The 15,617-nt window shown below is 45.3% G+C and overlaps 1 protein-coding gene across 1 annotated transcript; it reads right to left on the reverse strand.

Annotated features, from left to right (window-relative positions):
- Nucleotides 1–154: 154 nt before the first annotated feature.
- On the reverse strand, nt 155–8,692 carry FCAR (Fc alpha receptor). Its single transcript, XM_060085068.1, has 5 exons — nt 8,659–8,692; nt 8,026–8,061; nt 5,460–5,744; nt 3,084–3,371; nt 155–384 (listed from the first exon to the last, which is right to left on the reverse strand). Exons 1-5 carry the CDS (start codon nt 8,690–8,692, stop codon nt 155–157), a joined length of 873 nt encoding a protein of 290 aa, XP_059941051.1.
- Nucleotides 8,693–15,617: the final 6,925 nt, after the last annotated feature.

The following is a 15,617-nucleotide window of genomic DNA, read 5'->3' on the forward strand; positions in this document are numbered from 1 at the left end:
CAAAGTCTAGCAGGGTGGGCTGCAAATATATCAGATTCATATAAGAAAATACCATTTGATTGGTTTGCAAAGGGATCCAAGCTTGTTAGTACCTCGTTCTCCCTTGTGCTCTCCTTGTAGCTTTCCAGAACTCCACAAGTGCTGGCTGTTGTATTCAGTGCCTGGTGTCTACCTGGTGACCCTTTGGAGTTAGTCCAAAGGTCCATTCTGTCTGAGTTTTCTGTCTACTGCAGCTCAGTTCAGGCAGATCTTGCTGGGCTTCCTCGTGTGGAACCTGATGGCCAAGCCAATTTTCAGCCAGAATGGCCAAGAGAACCACCAGGAGCAGCCCTGCCATGCCCATTCGAATCAAGTTCTCCGTCCTGTAATCTTGGCTTGTGGTATCTAGAGATATAATTAGAAGAGATGAATATCACTGGTCATGTTTCATTCCGTCCCATCCCAAGAACCCTGGAAAGGGAGCTCATTTCCCTATTTGTGGTTTCACTGGGACCCCCTCCTCCACACGTGCATGCATTCATGAGCACCCTACTTCATATTAAACATAGGACCAAGGGTGTGGTTCCCCGGGGAGTCTTGTAAAAGGGGGAGGAGGTGGGTATGAGCATGTTGTGTTTGCTTTTCATTCCCTCCTCACGTGGCAGTGTCACTGACTGTCTAATCATATCCCTGCAACATCTTCATGGATCCAGAGTCTGAAAGTCTCTCCTCTATGTCATCTTCACCCCACATAACAATGTGTGTTCCTTTCTCACACATGACAAAGGGTACAGGATGGCTGGTATCTGGGAAGCAAGTAGGAGAAGCATTTCAGATAAGCTTAGAGAAAATTTGGGACTTCCCTGGCCATCCAGGAGGTAAGACTCTGTGCTTCCACCATAGGGGACACGGGTTCAATCCCTGCTCAGGGAACCAGGATCCCACATGCCATGCTGCCGAAGAAACAAAAAACGAAAAACAAAAACAAAACAAAACAAAAAAACAGAACGGAAAAACTTAGGGAAAATTTATCTCCACTATTGTGTGACCTTTCACTAGACATTTCTATTCACTGAACCTTTAAAAAGATTTCTCCATTTGTTTTATGGACTTCATGGACCTCTGTTCCTCTCAAGGATGTAGTAAAATAGTGTGAAATTACAATGCTCAGAAATCCTAGTAACTCTCTCCTGTTAAAATACAGAAATCAATTCCAAGTGAATTTGGAATTCCTAATTGCAAAGTGCAAAATGTTTCAAGTTTGAGAAGATAATACAGAAGAGGACCACCTTGATGTCAGATAGGAGGTGATTTCTAAAACAAGATACATTGATTATCTACTCTAAAGGAAAAGGCTAATAAATTCACCCCTCCTCCACTGTTGCCCAATTGTCCCTGCAACATTCATTGAAAAGACCATTCTGTCTGTATGGTCTTACGGTGCCATGACTATCATATTTGCTTAACTTGTAGAATGACTGGACAAGGTACATAAGAGAGACATATGTGGTCATCCCACTCAGCAATCAGCAGCTGCTTTCCTCTGCTATAACTCTTTGTTTTCTCCCTCTGGGCACAGTGATGCGTGCAAACAATATAAAAATGAAAGTTTTTTTTTTGACCACGCCATGTGGCTTGCAGGATCTTAGTTACCCAGCCAGGGATTGAACCCGGGCCCATGGCAGTGAAAGCCCAAGTCTTAACCATTGGACCACTAGTGAATTCCCAAAAATGAAGCTCTTGACAGAGGGTTTTTTTTTTTTTTTTTTTTTTGGCTGCACAACACGGCATCTGGAATCTGGTTTCCTGACTAGGGATCGAACCCGTGCTCTCTGCGGTGGAAGCACCGAGTCTTAACCACTGGACCACCAGGGAAGTCCCTTGATAGAGTTTTTTTAGAGTCTTCCTCAGTCACCCACTCTGAGTGGATTCTAGTATTATAGGTTAGTTTCAGGATTTTCAGCTGCAACTAAGCATGTGAAAAAGGAAGTGGATTCGTCAGAGGTTGTGTCTGGCAACTCCTATCTCAACAACACCCCTTAATGTGACTCCAGATGTTGGCCTCTCCTTTCTCAACAGGCCATGTGTTTTCAAAGGACACTGGAGAACTCAAGGAGAGGATGTGGAAGTCAAATGTGATGTGGGTGAGAAGTGCTTCTTCTCTCTCTCTCACTTTTTAAAATATTTATTTTATATTGGAGTACAGTCAATTAATAATGTTGTATTAGTTTCAGGTGTACAGCAAAGTGATTCAGTTATACATATACATGTATCTATTCTTTCTCAAATTCTTTTCCCATTTAGGCTGTTCCATAGTATTGAGCAGAGTTCTCTGTGCTGTACAGTAGGTCCTTGTTGGTTATTCATTTTAAATATAGCAGTGTGTACCTGTCAATCCCAAACTCCCTAACTATCCGCCCCCACCCTGGTAACCATAAGTTCGTTCTCTAAGTCTGTGAGTCTGTTTCTGTTTTGTAAATAAGTTCATTTGTATCATTTTTTTGAAGAAAAGATTCCGTATATAAGCGATAGCACACGATATTTCTCTTTCTCTGCCTGACTTACTTCACTCAGTATGACAATCTCTAGGTCCATCCATGTTGCTGCAAATAGCATTATTTCATTCTTTTTTATGGCTGAGTAATATTCCATTGTATACATATACCACATCTTCTGCTGGAGAGGGTGTGGAGAGAAGGGAACCCTCCTGCACTGCTGATGGGAATGTAGATTGGTGCAGCCACTGTGGAGAACAGTGTGGAGGTTCCTTAAAAAACTAAAAATAGAGCTACCGCATGATCCTTCAATCCCACTCCTGGACATATATCTGGAGAAAGACATGGTCCGAAAGGACACCTGCACCCCAGTGTTCATTGCAGTGCTTTTACAATAGCCAAGACATGGAAGCAACCTAAATGTCCATCAGCAGAAGAATGGATAGAGAAGTGCTTCTTCTCTCTTCGTGGTCCTCTGAGTAATGACCTCTCCTGCCCCACTGTTCTTTCTCAGTGCATCTCTTTGTATTCCTGCCTGATGCCAAGGCCCTGGACAGTCAGCCAGAGCCCTGAGGAGGAGGACATACGTCTGGGTGGGGGTGCACTTACCTGTGACCACAAGCTCCAGGGCATCACTGGGGGCTGACCATACATAAGGGCTGCCACTGTACCAACTGTAGCATGTGTAGATGCCTGAGAAGCTGAGGTTCACAGGACCCAGAATGAAGTCACCCCAGCGTCCCCCGTTTTGGTGCTGCGACAGAACGGCCCTTCCCTCCTTGCTCAGTGAAAATCTATTGAATGAGATGTGTGCTGAACTGCACCGGAAGGAAACATTCTCCCCTGGCAGCACCACAAGGCAGCCGTCAGTGGAGAGGGAGGGTTTGTCGTACAAGCCTAGAAGAGCAGAGAGTGAGCTGTTAGCAGGACTTGGTGTCATTGCCCTGTATCCCCGCCACTCACGCTGGATCTGTGCTAAGAGAAGCGAGGAAGCCAACATTTCCTGCTGCAATGGAATGGGAGGTGGTAACATCCCCTTTCACTACTACAGGATCTATATACTCTGTCCCCAGTTACTGTAGATAGAGCTGAGCAAGCAAGCAGATGAGATGCCATCTTCGAGAGATAGCGATGTAGTCTCTAAAGCCAGAAGTGCCACACGATTCTGTTCCCAGTTGCAATGTGTGGGTTTCTCCCCACACCACTGAGCAATTCTGAGACCCCAGCTGGGCATCCCACAAGTCAACTCAGTTCTTTTTTTTTTTTCTTTTTTTGCGGTACGCGGGCCTCTCACTGTTGTGGCCTCTCCCGCTGCAGAGCACAGGCTCTGGACGCGCAGGCTCAGCGGCCACGGCTCACGGGCCCAGCCGCTCTGCGGCATGTGGGATCTTCCCGGACCGGGGCACGAACCCGTGTCCCCTGCATCGGCAGGCGGACTCTCAACCACTGCGCCACCAGGGAAGCCCAAGTCAACTCAATTCTGACACTCTCTCCCTGGCAATAATGTCAGATCCCCCAGGTTTAGTGCTCCAGGTTAAGAGCTCAGTCCTACAACACCTCCCCCACTTCAGACACCAATCAAAAGTCTGGGTTGTCACCTGTGCTTCTGACACAATGGCTACAAATCAGAAGTTCCCAGGACCCAGTTCTTGGGTTCAATTTATTTGCCAGGGTGGCTTACAGAACTCAGGAAACCAGTTTACTTACTAGTTTTCTGGTTTATTATGAAAGCATGTATCAGGAACAGCCAGATGGAAGAGATGCATAAGGCTTCATTACATAGGCAAGACTCTTGAAGTCATTGGCCGTTGGTGATTGATTCAACCCCCAGCCTCTCTGCCCTCTCTGGAGGTCAGGTGAGGTGGGGCTGAAAGTTCCAACTCTCCCATGACCCCTGGCAACCAGCCCCCATCCTTAGGTGCTTTCCAGAAGTCACCTCATTAACATAAACTCAGATGTGGTTGAAAGGGATTTCTTATGAAAATGAAGACACCTTTATTGCTCATCGCTTAGGGAATCCCAGGGGTTTGGGGAGCTCTGTGCCAGGAACAGAGGATGAAGACCAAACATATGTTTCTTAGGATAAGTCACAATATCACAGGCCATGTGTTGGGGAGAGAGGGAATGGTATCCAGAGAGTTTGAGGAGTTATGGCAGGGGCGGAAGGATCTTCTTTTTATTCTTTGTATAAAAAGCATAGATAGAAGAACCTGGAAACTCAGGGTGCAACCTTCTAGAAACACAGGGTTAGGGCACCCTGAGGACAGAGCCTCAAACTGAGGGCTGGACGCATGCAGCAGGAACATAACTCTCCACTCCTTAGGTATGAGCTGCATATAGTGATTTCCTTCCATATGGAAAGGGAGGGTGGGAGGAGGAGTCATGTTGCAGTGGAGAAACCTGACAAACACTCTCTCAGCCGGGTATGCGAGCTCAGCATCAACAGCCATATTCATTGGTATAGTACGTACCCTTGCTATGATATGATTAAAAATGGCACTGGGCCTTGGTGGTCTTCTTCACCGTGATCCATAGCCCCTGTCTCATCATGAGTAAAACATCAGACAACTTCCAATAGTGGGGCATCCTGCAAAATACCAGAGCAGCACCCCTCAAAACTGTCGAGGTCATCAAAGACAAGGAAAGTCTGAGAAACTTCCACAGCCAAGAGGGAACTAAAGAGACATGACAACTAAATGCAGTGTGGGATGGGATCCCAGAATAGATGAAGGCTGTTGGGTAAACACTAAGGAAATCTCAATGAACTTTGGCTCATTATAGTGTATCAATATTGGTTCATTAATGGTAAGGGGTGTACCATACTAAAGGAAAATGTTCGCACCTGGGTGCTGGGTATGTGGGAACTCTCTGTTGTACCTCCTCCATTTCCCTGGAAATCTGAAACTGTTCTAAAAATAGCAAAAAATCTGAAAAAATAAGAAAGGAAAAAGACCTGAGGGTCAGAGACTGTGGATGTGGCCTCACCTGTCACCACCAGCTCCAGGGCTTCACTATGCACTGACCAGCTGTACTGTTTTCTGTATCGGCACTGATAACATCCTGCAGTATTTGTATCCATGTGTTTAATGACAAACTCAGCTGTCTTCTGAAATCCCAATTTCTTCTCCACCACTTTGTATGTGGAGTTTCCCAGGATCTCCAGTTGGTACAGGTAAGACTCAGGAGTTCCCCGGCACAGGATCTTCACAGACTCATTCCAGGGAATCACAGAACCGGGCGTGGCAGATATGGTAGGAATGGAAAGATTCCCTAGAAGAAAATAGAGCCCACACTCAGGTGGCCTGCCATGGAGAAACCGTACTTCTTTCTTTCACTATGGGGGGGGGACAAATAAATTAAGGTGTGGTGGACTCACATTTCCTGCCTTTAAAATATTTTTTTAGTAGTTTCTAATTGTGGTAAAATAAAATGTGTTGCATAAACATAAAATTTACTATTTAAACCATTTTTTGGGCAAGGGAGGGGGCGGCTGGGGCCAAGTGAGAGTAGCATGGACACATCCACACTACCAAGTGTAAAGTAGATAGCTAGTGGGAAGCAGCAGTGAACCAATTCTAAGTGCACAGCTCAGTGGCATTAATTACACTCACCATATCGTGCAACCATCACGACCATCTATTTTCAGGACTTTTTCATGGTTTCAAACAAAAACCCTATAACTGTTAAGCAGTAACTCTCCACTCTTTCTTTCCTTAGGCCCTGGTCACTTCTAATTGACTTTCTGTCTCTATGAATTTCCCTATCCTACGTACCTTGTGTCAGTGGAATAACACAATATTTGTCTTTCTGTGTCTGGCATATTTTACTTCGTGTAATGTCATCAAGATCCATCCATGTTGTAGCCCATGTCAGAATATCTTTCCTTTTTATGGCTGAATAATATTCCACTGTTTGTATAGACCACATTTTATTTATACATTCACATCAATGGCTCTTTAGGTTGTTTCCACCTTCTGGCTATTGTGAATAATGTTGCTATGAACATGGGTGTATAAATATCTTGTTAGAATCCCTGCTTTCAATTTCTTTTGTTATATATATATGCAAGTGGAATTGCTGGATTGGATATTTAGTTTTTAAGAACTGAAGGATTTTTTGAGGAACTGAATTCCTTCCTTTTTATATATATTTTTTATTCAGGTGAAATTTACGCAACGTAAAATTAACCATTTTTAACGTATGCAATTCAGTGGCATTTAGTACATTCACAGCGTCGTGCAGTCATCACCTCCGTCTAGTTCCATTTTCATTGCCCCGCAGAGGAGACCCCATACACATTAATCCTACCCTCTCTGCAGCCCCTAGCAACCGCTAGTCGGCCGGGCAGTTGGTTGGTGTTTTGTCGCCATGGTAATCCTTATGCACATGCAGTTCCGCTCTTCACTCTAACGTAAGGGTGCGGAAGCTTGGGGAAGCCGTACCCATTGCTCAAGACCACACACTGAAGAGTGGTGCAGCCTGGTCTGCAAACCAGGGCTGTCCCACTCCAGCTCCTCTGCTGTCCCTGCAGATGGGGGAGAGCTGTCTCTCCTGCAGCAGTTAGAGAATGCAGTGTGGGGGACAGCCAGCAAGTGTCCGGCGGATATGATGATTAGTTCTGTGAGAGAGGGCGGGAAGGCTGGGACTTGGAAACTCCCACCCTGGGAGTGCGATGTAAGATGGAACGGGACTTGGAAACGTTTTGGGGTACCCGAGGGTGCGGGTTAGCTTCTTGGCACCAATGCATTCATACGGAGTGGCTTTAAGCGAGTGATTTTGCGTGTTGAAGACTTCTGTCCTTGGCTTTAACCCCTATACAGAAACTAGCAAACAGGGGGAGGGACACTCAGAATCTGCTGGTTCCCTTTGTCAAGGTGTGTCATCTATTTTAGACCTGATGGTGATGTGCTCAACTGCAGCTCTGTGAAGGGGGAAACAAGGGAGTTTGCCGTCCTCAGCAGGATTGTTGTGAAGCAAGACGAACCCTGCAGGACTTCCTTATGTTCACTCACCAGTACCTCCATGTATTTGTTATTCCGAGATACACAGAGAGATGCCTCCATTAACTCAGCACATTGTTTATCTACTCTCATGGCTTAAACCAGTGGTGCTCAACAGGAGACAGACAATTTTCCCTTCCAGGGGACAATCTGTCAATATCTGGAGACATCTTTGGCTGTCACAATTGTGGTGGAAGATACTATTGGCATGTAGCGGGTAGAGGACAAGGATGCTGCTTAGTATCCTATACTTCACAGGACTGCCCCTAAAACAAAGGGTTATCCAGTCTCAAATGTCAATAGTACCGAGGTTGAGAAACGCTGACCTAAATAGAGGCAAAGGCTAAATCCAGGTCTGAGCACGATGAGTTTGAGGGATCCCGAGATACCACAGTGAGGTAGAAGTTATGCACGGGAAGCACAGCAGAGACAGCTAGAACAAAGAATAAGATTGGAATTCATCCGGGCCTTAGACTATTTCTCCTGCTCTTCAATCCTGGAGCTGCCATGAGGATATAGGGGGACTGGAGGAGACTTAGGGGAACACTTACCATCCGGTGCCTGAATCTTCTGGCCAAGACAGAGCACTGGAAGAGAGACATTCATGAAAACTCAATCCGCAGATTTCCAGTCTTTATTATAAGTCACCCAACATAATGACATACAGGTGTCATTTTAAAAAATGATTTTATTTTTTGGCCACACCGCGGGGCATGTGGGATCTCATTTCCCTGACCAGGGATCGAACCCACACCCCCTGCAGTGGAAGCGTGGATTCTTAACCACTGGACCACCAGGGAAGTCCCACAGGTGACCTTTCTTTCTTCTACAGCAAACATAGTAAACAAGACTCGTCTTTTAGTTTTGTCTTCCAGATTCCAGCCCTGAGGCTCTCATCTGTAGGAGCTCTGGAACCATCATGGGTCTCCAGGCAGCCTGGCATGGGTCGAATGAACCCCCAAGGTCAACTTGACCACTTGATCGTGGAGCCTTACAGGCTAGCGTGGCGTTGGGACTTGGGCAGATGCAGTTACAGATACCTGGGCAAAGGCCATCTCTCCACTAAGGAGATAAGAATCTTCTCGCAGCTCCTGAAATCACTGAGTTCTTACGTTGAGAGAGACCTTGACTATTTTGGGATCCCCCCACCTTTCCCTCTGAGCCACTTGCGTTGGAGGACTCACCGAGGCAGAAGAGGGTGGTGTCTCTGGGGGCCATGGTTCTGACACAGCCAGCCTCAGCCCCGTTAGCTTCTTGTTGGTGCACAGCAGCAGATGACAGATTCTCATGAGGCAGGAGGATCCACAGGAAGTATGAGAGCAGAGTTCCTCATCAGAGAATTTCTACATCTATTGCTCCACTGGAAGGGTTCCTTCCCAGAGAACTTCATTCTGGGGAGCTCTTGGGTGGACTCTAAGAGGAGATCCATCTTCCCGTTTATGTTTCAGAGGAGAAGTGAGTGTTTTCCTTAACCAGTGTCTAATGGGGCTCAAATCCTTCTTTGGATAAGATCCCACATCTAAATGGAGGAGCTTGGCACAGAATATTAGATGGGTGCCATACAGACAGAGATATTTCTTCATTGATCCATCAGTCAAAAGCCAAGTGGCCTTGGCTGTTATGGATCCACATGTCCTCCCCGGAATTCATGGACCAAGTTTGGGCTCAATCAGGCAGGCAGTGTACTCTTATGCTTTGGATTATCTCAATGCCGGCATGCAGAGGAATTTTTTTTCAGGAGGTATTCACCATCTCTAAAGAAAGAACCTCCTATATCTATATCTGTATTTAAACCTGTAATCTGTAGATAGATGATGGATTGATAGAGAATATAGATTAGATAGATAGGTAGATAGGTAGGTACGTAGGTAGACAGATGGACAGACAGATAGACAGATAAATTTGGTCACAGATACCTGGCTATTACTAGTTCTTCAAGTATGAGAAGTCAGATATTTCACATCAGACTTTCTACTGGCTGTCTTATTTTCATTGCAAGGCATCACTCTTTTTTTTCAACTTTATGGAGATATAATTGACATAACATTGTGTAAGTTTAGGTGCACAATATGTTGATTTGATACACTTCGGTGCTGCAAAATGAGGTCCATTGTGGCATTAGCTAATGCCTCTACCACCTCACATAATTGCCATTTCTTTTTTGTGTGTTTGTGGTTAGATCTACTCTCTCAGCAACTTTTAAGTATAGAATATAGTATCGTTAATTATACTCACCATGCTATATATTGGAGCCTTAGAAATTATTTACCTTTTTAAAAATAAATTTATTTATTTTATTTATTGATTTTTGGCTGTATTGGGTCTCTGCTGCTGCGCACGGGCTTTCTCTAGTTGCGGCGAGCGGGGGCTACTCTTCGTTGCGGTGCACGGGCTTCTTACTGCAGTGGCTTCTCTTGTTGCCAAGCACAGGCTCTAGGTGCGTGGGCTTCAGTAGTTGTGGCTCACGGGCGTAGTTGCTCCGCGGCGTGTGGGATCTTCCTGGACTAGGGCTCTAACCCACGTCCCCTGCATTGGCAGGTGGATTCCTAACCACTGTGCCACCAGGGAAGTCCCCAGGTTCATGTTCTTTTTGACACATCAGAACCCCTGGTAGGAGGTAAAAATTAAGCAGTAAGGCAGGGACTACAGCACCTCTCAGTGTCCATCCAGCCTATGCCTGTGGATGGAGGGCAGGGCAGGGGCTCATCTCCTGCCATGTCCATGCCTTCTCCATGGTCCCTGCTTCCATGGGGCACCTCTGAGACTGGCAGTATGAACACCGCCGCCTCCTTAGATCACTCCAGCCTACTGGTGGCACCAGCATCCTGCCCTTACCTATTGCTGGGTAGTCTCACTTCCCCTGTTTGGTTTCCTAACTTATCCTTCACCTGGATACCTGTATTGGTTACCTATTGCTGCTGTAAGAAATTGCCACAAACATGGTGGCTGAAAAGCACACAAATCTATTATTTTGTAGTTTTGGAGTCAGAAGTCTGACACAGGTTTCACTGGGTTAAAATCGAGGTGTCAGCAGGGCTGCGTTCCTTCTGGAGCTCTAGGGGAGAATCAGTTCCTGTGCCTTTTCCAACTTTGAGAGGCAGCTCGAATTCCTTGTTTCATGACCCTGTCCTCTATCTTCAAAGCCAGCGCTGGTTGGTGGAGTCTTTCTTATGCGCTATTACTCTGATGCTCACTCTCCTGCTTCCTTCTTTCTCTCTCTCTCTCTTTTTTTTTTTTTTTTTTTTAGCGGTACGTGGGCCTCTCACTGTTGTGGCCTCTCCCGTTGCGGAGCACAGGCTCGCACAGGCTCAGCCGCCATGGCTCACGGGCCCAGCCGCTCCGCGGCATGTGGAATCTTCCCAGACCGGGGCACGAACCTGTGTCCCCTGCATCGGCAGGCGGACTCTCTACCACTGCGCCACCAGGGAAGCCCCCTTCTTTCTCTTATATGGACCCTTGTGATGACACCGAGCCCACCTGGATAATCTGGGATAATCTCCCCATCTCACGGTCAACTGCTTACCAACATTAGTTCCATATCCAATTTAGTTTCCCTTGGAATGTAACATAACACATTCATAGATTTGGAGTATTATGATGTGGACATCATGGGGTACAATTATTCTGCCCACTATAGCACCCAATTTCCTGCATTAAATACTCTTTTATCTAAAATACTTGGAGCATTTCCTGTTGTTCTGACTGGACCCTGACCGACACTTCCACCAGAAAACTTTGGGATTAGGAAGATTGGCTCAATGGGTAGCCATTCTGGACAAGAGCTCTCTGACCTGTGGCCACAATCTCCAGGGGCTCGCTGGGTGCTGACCACACAGAGGGAAGTGACTGTAATGACCATGACATCTGTAGGTCCCTGCATGTGCTGAGGTCACAGGGCCCATGAGGAAGCTGTTCTGAAATATGATGTCTGGGAGCCCAGGGACATGGGCTCCATCATCCTTGCACAGGCTGAACCTGTCAAAGCCGAGATGGGAGTCTACTGAAGAGTCACATGCTGTCCTTGAGGAACCATAGGGTTTGGCCAGGCTGACAGGGAGGGCTTGTTCTGACCACCTGGGGGAGAAGGAGGCACAGCTTAGAGAGGAAAACGGGGAGCCCCTTCCCCTCCCTGTGCTCAGAGGTTCCTCCTCCTTCCCACGTCTCTAAGGCTTCTTTCCAAACCAGGGGAACCTGTGCCCCATGGAGATTCCTACGCCACAGAGACATGGCATGTCCTACAAGAAAAACATCTGCTGAGAACTTTGAGCAAGTGCCGACTAGTGGACACTTACTAGATGTTGATAATGTAAAATTAGTTGCATAAAACAAGACAGAGTAGACAATGAATAGAAGAATAACCTGCGTTGAGTGAAATGATGTCAGCTCACACGAGAAACACGTGACATGATGGAGCCTACAACAGAACATCCTGGAATCTCAGGATGAAAGCAGGACAGCAGCAGTCGTACTCTGCAATGCCTACTCTCGTGGAACTGCTGGAGAGCTTGAGTTATTGCCTTGTCCTCTGAGGGTTTGTTGTTTCTGGCACTGCTTCCTTCCCTCACTCTAGAGATAACACCAATTCCTCCCAGACACGCTAGGTCTGAGCGTCACAGTCTTCTGTTGGTGCCCTAGAGCCTGGCTCAGCAGAGGGAAGAGTGTCTAGGAAGGGTTTCTGGACCAGAATTGGGGGCTAGATTTTCCTGGGCCCCGACTTTCTACTTCCCAAGAGACTCACCCTCATATTATTATGACTTCCCACCAGCAACCCATCACCCTACCTTCTGTGCTCTATCCCCTCCTATTACAGGAAGGTCTTATTTGAGGTGGATGGCAACCCAAGGTTTGGGGAAAAGACTCACCCCCTTGTGCCCAGATCCTCTGGATCAAGAAGAACCCTGGAAAGAAAGACTTATGATGGACCGTCCATCTCATGTAAGACCTGGCCCCCCACTCCTGCTCCCACCTGGCCTGTGAGCCTCGTTGGCTAGGACTGTGCTCGGCTGAAGATGAACTCAGCCATCAAGGTCCACCTTGCCTCCATGGAAGCAGGGCTCTCTGCTGTGGAGGACTCAGTGTTCCAGCCCATTGTGTCCACCAGAGTGTTCCCTGCCTGCCTTCCCTTCCAGGACCCACCAAGACACGCCAGGCTGATGGTGACCCAGCAAACCTGCAAAGCACACAGGATGCTATGATGGCGGCCCAGCTCATGCCGTGTACAAGTTGACCACAGGACGGAGAGGTGACTCACACAGGCTCTTCTTACCTTAAACAAGCCAGTGTGGGGGGCCCAGCCGAGGGAGGAATTGGGCTTCCTGGAAAAGTGTCGGACCAGAGCCGTCTCTTCCGATCATTTAACAATGGCCAGGCTTGAAACGTAACCTCTGACCCAACCCACCTATGACTATGTTGTTAAGTTTACCAAACATTTATTCTGCAATATCTAATCTGCTATTACCTTGATACATTGAATTATTGTCTTTTTTCATATTGCATATGATTTTCATAGAGTTTCTTATTTCTTTCTTTCCTACGTTTAAAAAAATTCCCAAACATTATATTTTATCTTTACTGCTCAACCATCTTTATGATACCCATAGTAAAATTTCTTTATTGAAAATGCTAATTTTATGATTTTTAAAAATTTATGGATTTCCTTATACTGTATCATCTTTTCCCTGTATGTATGTATTTCCAAGTTCCTTGAACACCTAACCATTTTTTAAAAATCGACGTATAGTTGACTTACCATATTATATTAGTTACAGGTGTATTACACAGTGATTCAATCTTTTTATAGATTACACACCATAACAAAGTATTATCAAATATTGACTATATTCCCTGTGCTGTACATTATATCCCGGTGACTTATTTATTTTATAACTGGTCATTGGTATTTCTTAATCCCCTTCACCTATTTTGCTCCCCGCCACCCCTCTTCCCTCAGGTAACCACTAGTTTGTTCTCTGTATCTGTGAGTCTGATTCTGTTTTGTTATATTTGTTCATTTGTTTTGATTTTTAGATTCCACACATAAGTGAAAACATAGTATTCCTCTTTCTCTGTCTGACTTACTTCACTAAACATGATACCCTCCGGGTCCATCCATGTTCTCTAATAGCAGGATTTTGTTCTCTTTTAACAATTGAGGTAGAGTTGATTGACAATATTATATAAATTTCAGGTGTACAACATAGTGATTCACAATTTTTTAAAGATTAACTCCATTTAGTTTATTGTATGTAGTAGTTTGTGGGCTGTTTGTGAAGGCACTGATTAAATTAGAAAGTAAAAAATTAAGGGTAAGATTGGAGAGTTCCGCAAAAGCCACCTTCCTGAGTGTATTGTGTACTAAGAATAGATGTGTGGTTTCTCTCCAGAAAACAATGGGTGCTAAGGAAACGTGTAAGCACGAGGTGATATTCCTAGAGTCTGGGTGAAAATATATCTGACAGAAATTTTCACGGAGTTAAGAGGTGTTAAGTCCTTCCAGGAAGAGATTCTGCCTGTGACTTACATTCCACTAGGTATGGTCATCTCGTAATATTATGTTAAGTATCATCACTACCTGTAGGTCTCTTCCATCAGACTGAGCTCTGTGAGAATACAGATTCTGTCTTCAAATTGGCATCATCAATCTAGAACAGCTATTGTGTTCTACAACGATGAAAGTGTCATATATTTGCTGTGTACTGTGTGGCAGTGAGCAGATATGTGTGGTTTCTGAGCACTTGAATTTTGGCTAGTGTAGCTGAGGAACTGAATTTTAAAATTTATTTAATTTAATCTAATTTTAATTTAAGTACCCTTGTATGGCTAGTGGCCACCATACTGGATACCTCAAACAGGATATACTTCATCTTTTTTTTTTTAACCTACTTGCATTTCTTTTATTTTTATTTTTTCATGCAAAGGCATTTTATTTATTTATTTATTTATTTATTTATTTATTTAAACATCTTTATTGGAGTATAATTGCTTTACAGTGGTGTGTTAGTTTCTGCTGTATAACAAAGTGAATGAGCTATATATATACATATACATATATCCCCATATCTCCTCCCTCTTGAGCCTCCCTCCCACCTTCCCTAACCCACCCCTCTAGGTGGTCACAAAGCACCGAGCTGATCTCCCTGTGCTATGTGGCTGCTTCCCACTAGCTATCTATTTTACATTTGGTAGTGTATATAAGTCCGTGCCACTCTCTCACTTCATCCCAGCTTCCCCTTCCCCTTCCCCGTGTCAAGTCCATTCTCTGCGTCCGCATCTTTATTCCTGTCCTGCCGCTGTATGCTAACACATATGTATGGAATCTTAAAAAAAAAAAAGTTCTGAGGCATTTTATTTTAAATACAGCAGTGTGTACATGTCAATCCCAAACTCCCAATCTATCCCTCCCCCCACGCTGCCCCCCTGGTAACCATAAGTTTCTTCTCTAATTCTGTGAGTCCGTTTCTGTTTTGTAAATAGGTTCATTTTATACTTCATCTTTGTAAAATTTTACAGAATAGTTGTTGCTGTCATTGTTTTAACTGAATAGTTTGAAGTATCAACTGGCAGATTTTCTAGATTTGCTTCAGTGGAATTTCAGAAAAGGATGATAATGATTTGCTATCCAGTATGTGCGGGTGAGTACAGTAAAATCTCCGGAAATGGCTGGATAGTTATAATAGTGTCCTAGAATAGCTGGGAGATTACTAAGGGGTTGTGGGATTTTGAAGACCATCTTACAAGTCTTGAGACTCCACTGTTAGCCTCAGAGCTGGGGGGCTGGGTTTGAGGAGAAGGAAGAGTGTCCATGGAGGAACCCCTTTAAAAAGAGGTCCAGGTCCTTGCTTTGTAACACTCTGTGTGCTCAGAGCCTGGGGCCAGGTCAGGTCTCAGCATGGTCTTGGTTTACATTGAGTTCCATGTAGATACTGGACTCAGCGGAGGAGGACGTAGGGCACACGGGAATGGGAGTGAATATTCTCTCTGAGAGGGTGCAGCGGTTCATGTGGGCATAGGTCACATCCTGTGTGTCTTCTGCTGTGGGGTCCTGAGAGGAGAAGGGTAAGAATGATGTACTGAGACATGATCTCTGAAGGCAGGAGCATTGGATATGTGGAAGGGCTCAAGTTATGCCGAGGGTTTGGGCTGG

The sequence above is a fragment of the Mesoplodon densirostris genome, chromosome 19 (assembly GCF_025265405.1).
Source record: "Mesoplodon densirostris isolate mMesDen1 chromosome 19, mMesDen1 primary haplotype, whole genome shotgun sequence".
Lineage (NCBI taxonomy): Eukaryota > Metazoa > Chordata > Mammalia > Artiodactyla > Ziphiidae > Mesoplodon > Mesoplodon densirostris.

What these genes read in the sequence shown, in the direction of transcription:
- FCAR (XM_060085068.1), bottom strand. Translation starts at nt 8,692, where the DNA reads ATGGCCCCCAGAGACACCACCCTCTTCTGCCTCG. An exon ending in CACCACCCTCTTCTGCCTCG is followed by an intron (nt 8,062 to 8,658) that starts GTGAGTCCTCCA and finishes TCTCTCTTCCAG; the next exon opens with TGCTCTGTCTTGGCCAGAAG. An exon ending in CCTGGAGCTTGTGGTCACAG is followed by an intron (nt 385 to 3,083) that starts GTAAGTGCACCC and finishes TTATATCTCTAG; the next exon opens with ATACCACAAGCCAAGATTAC.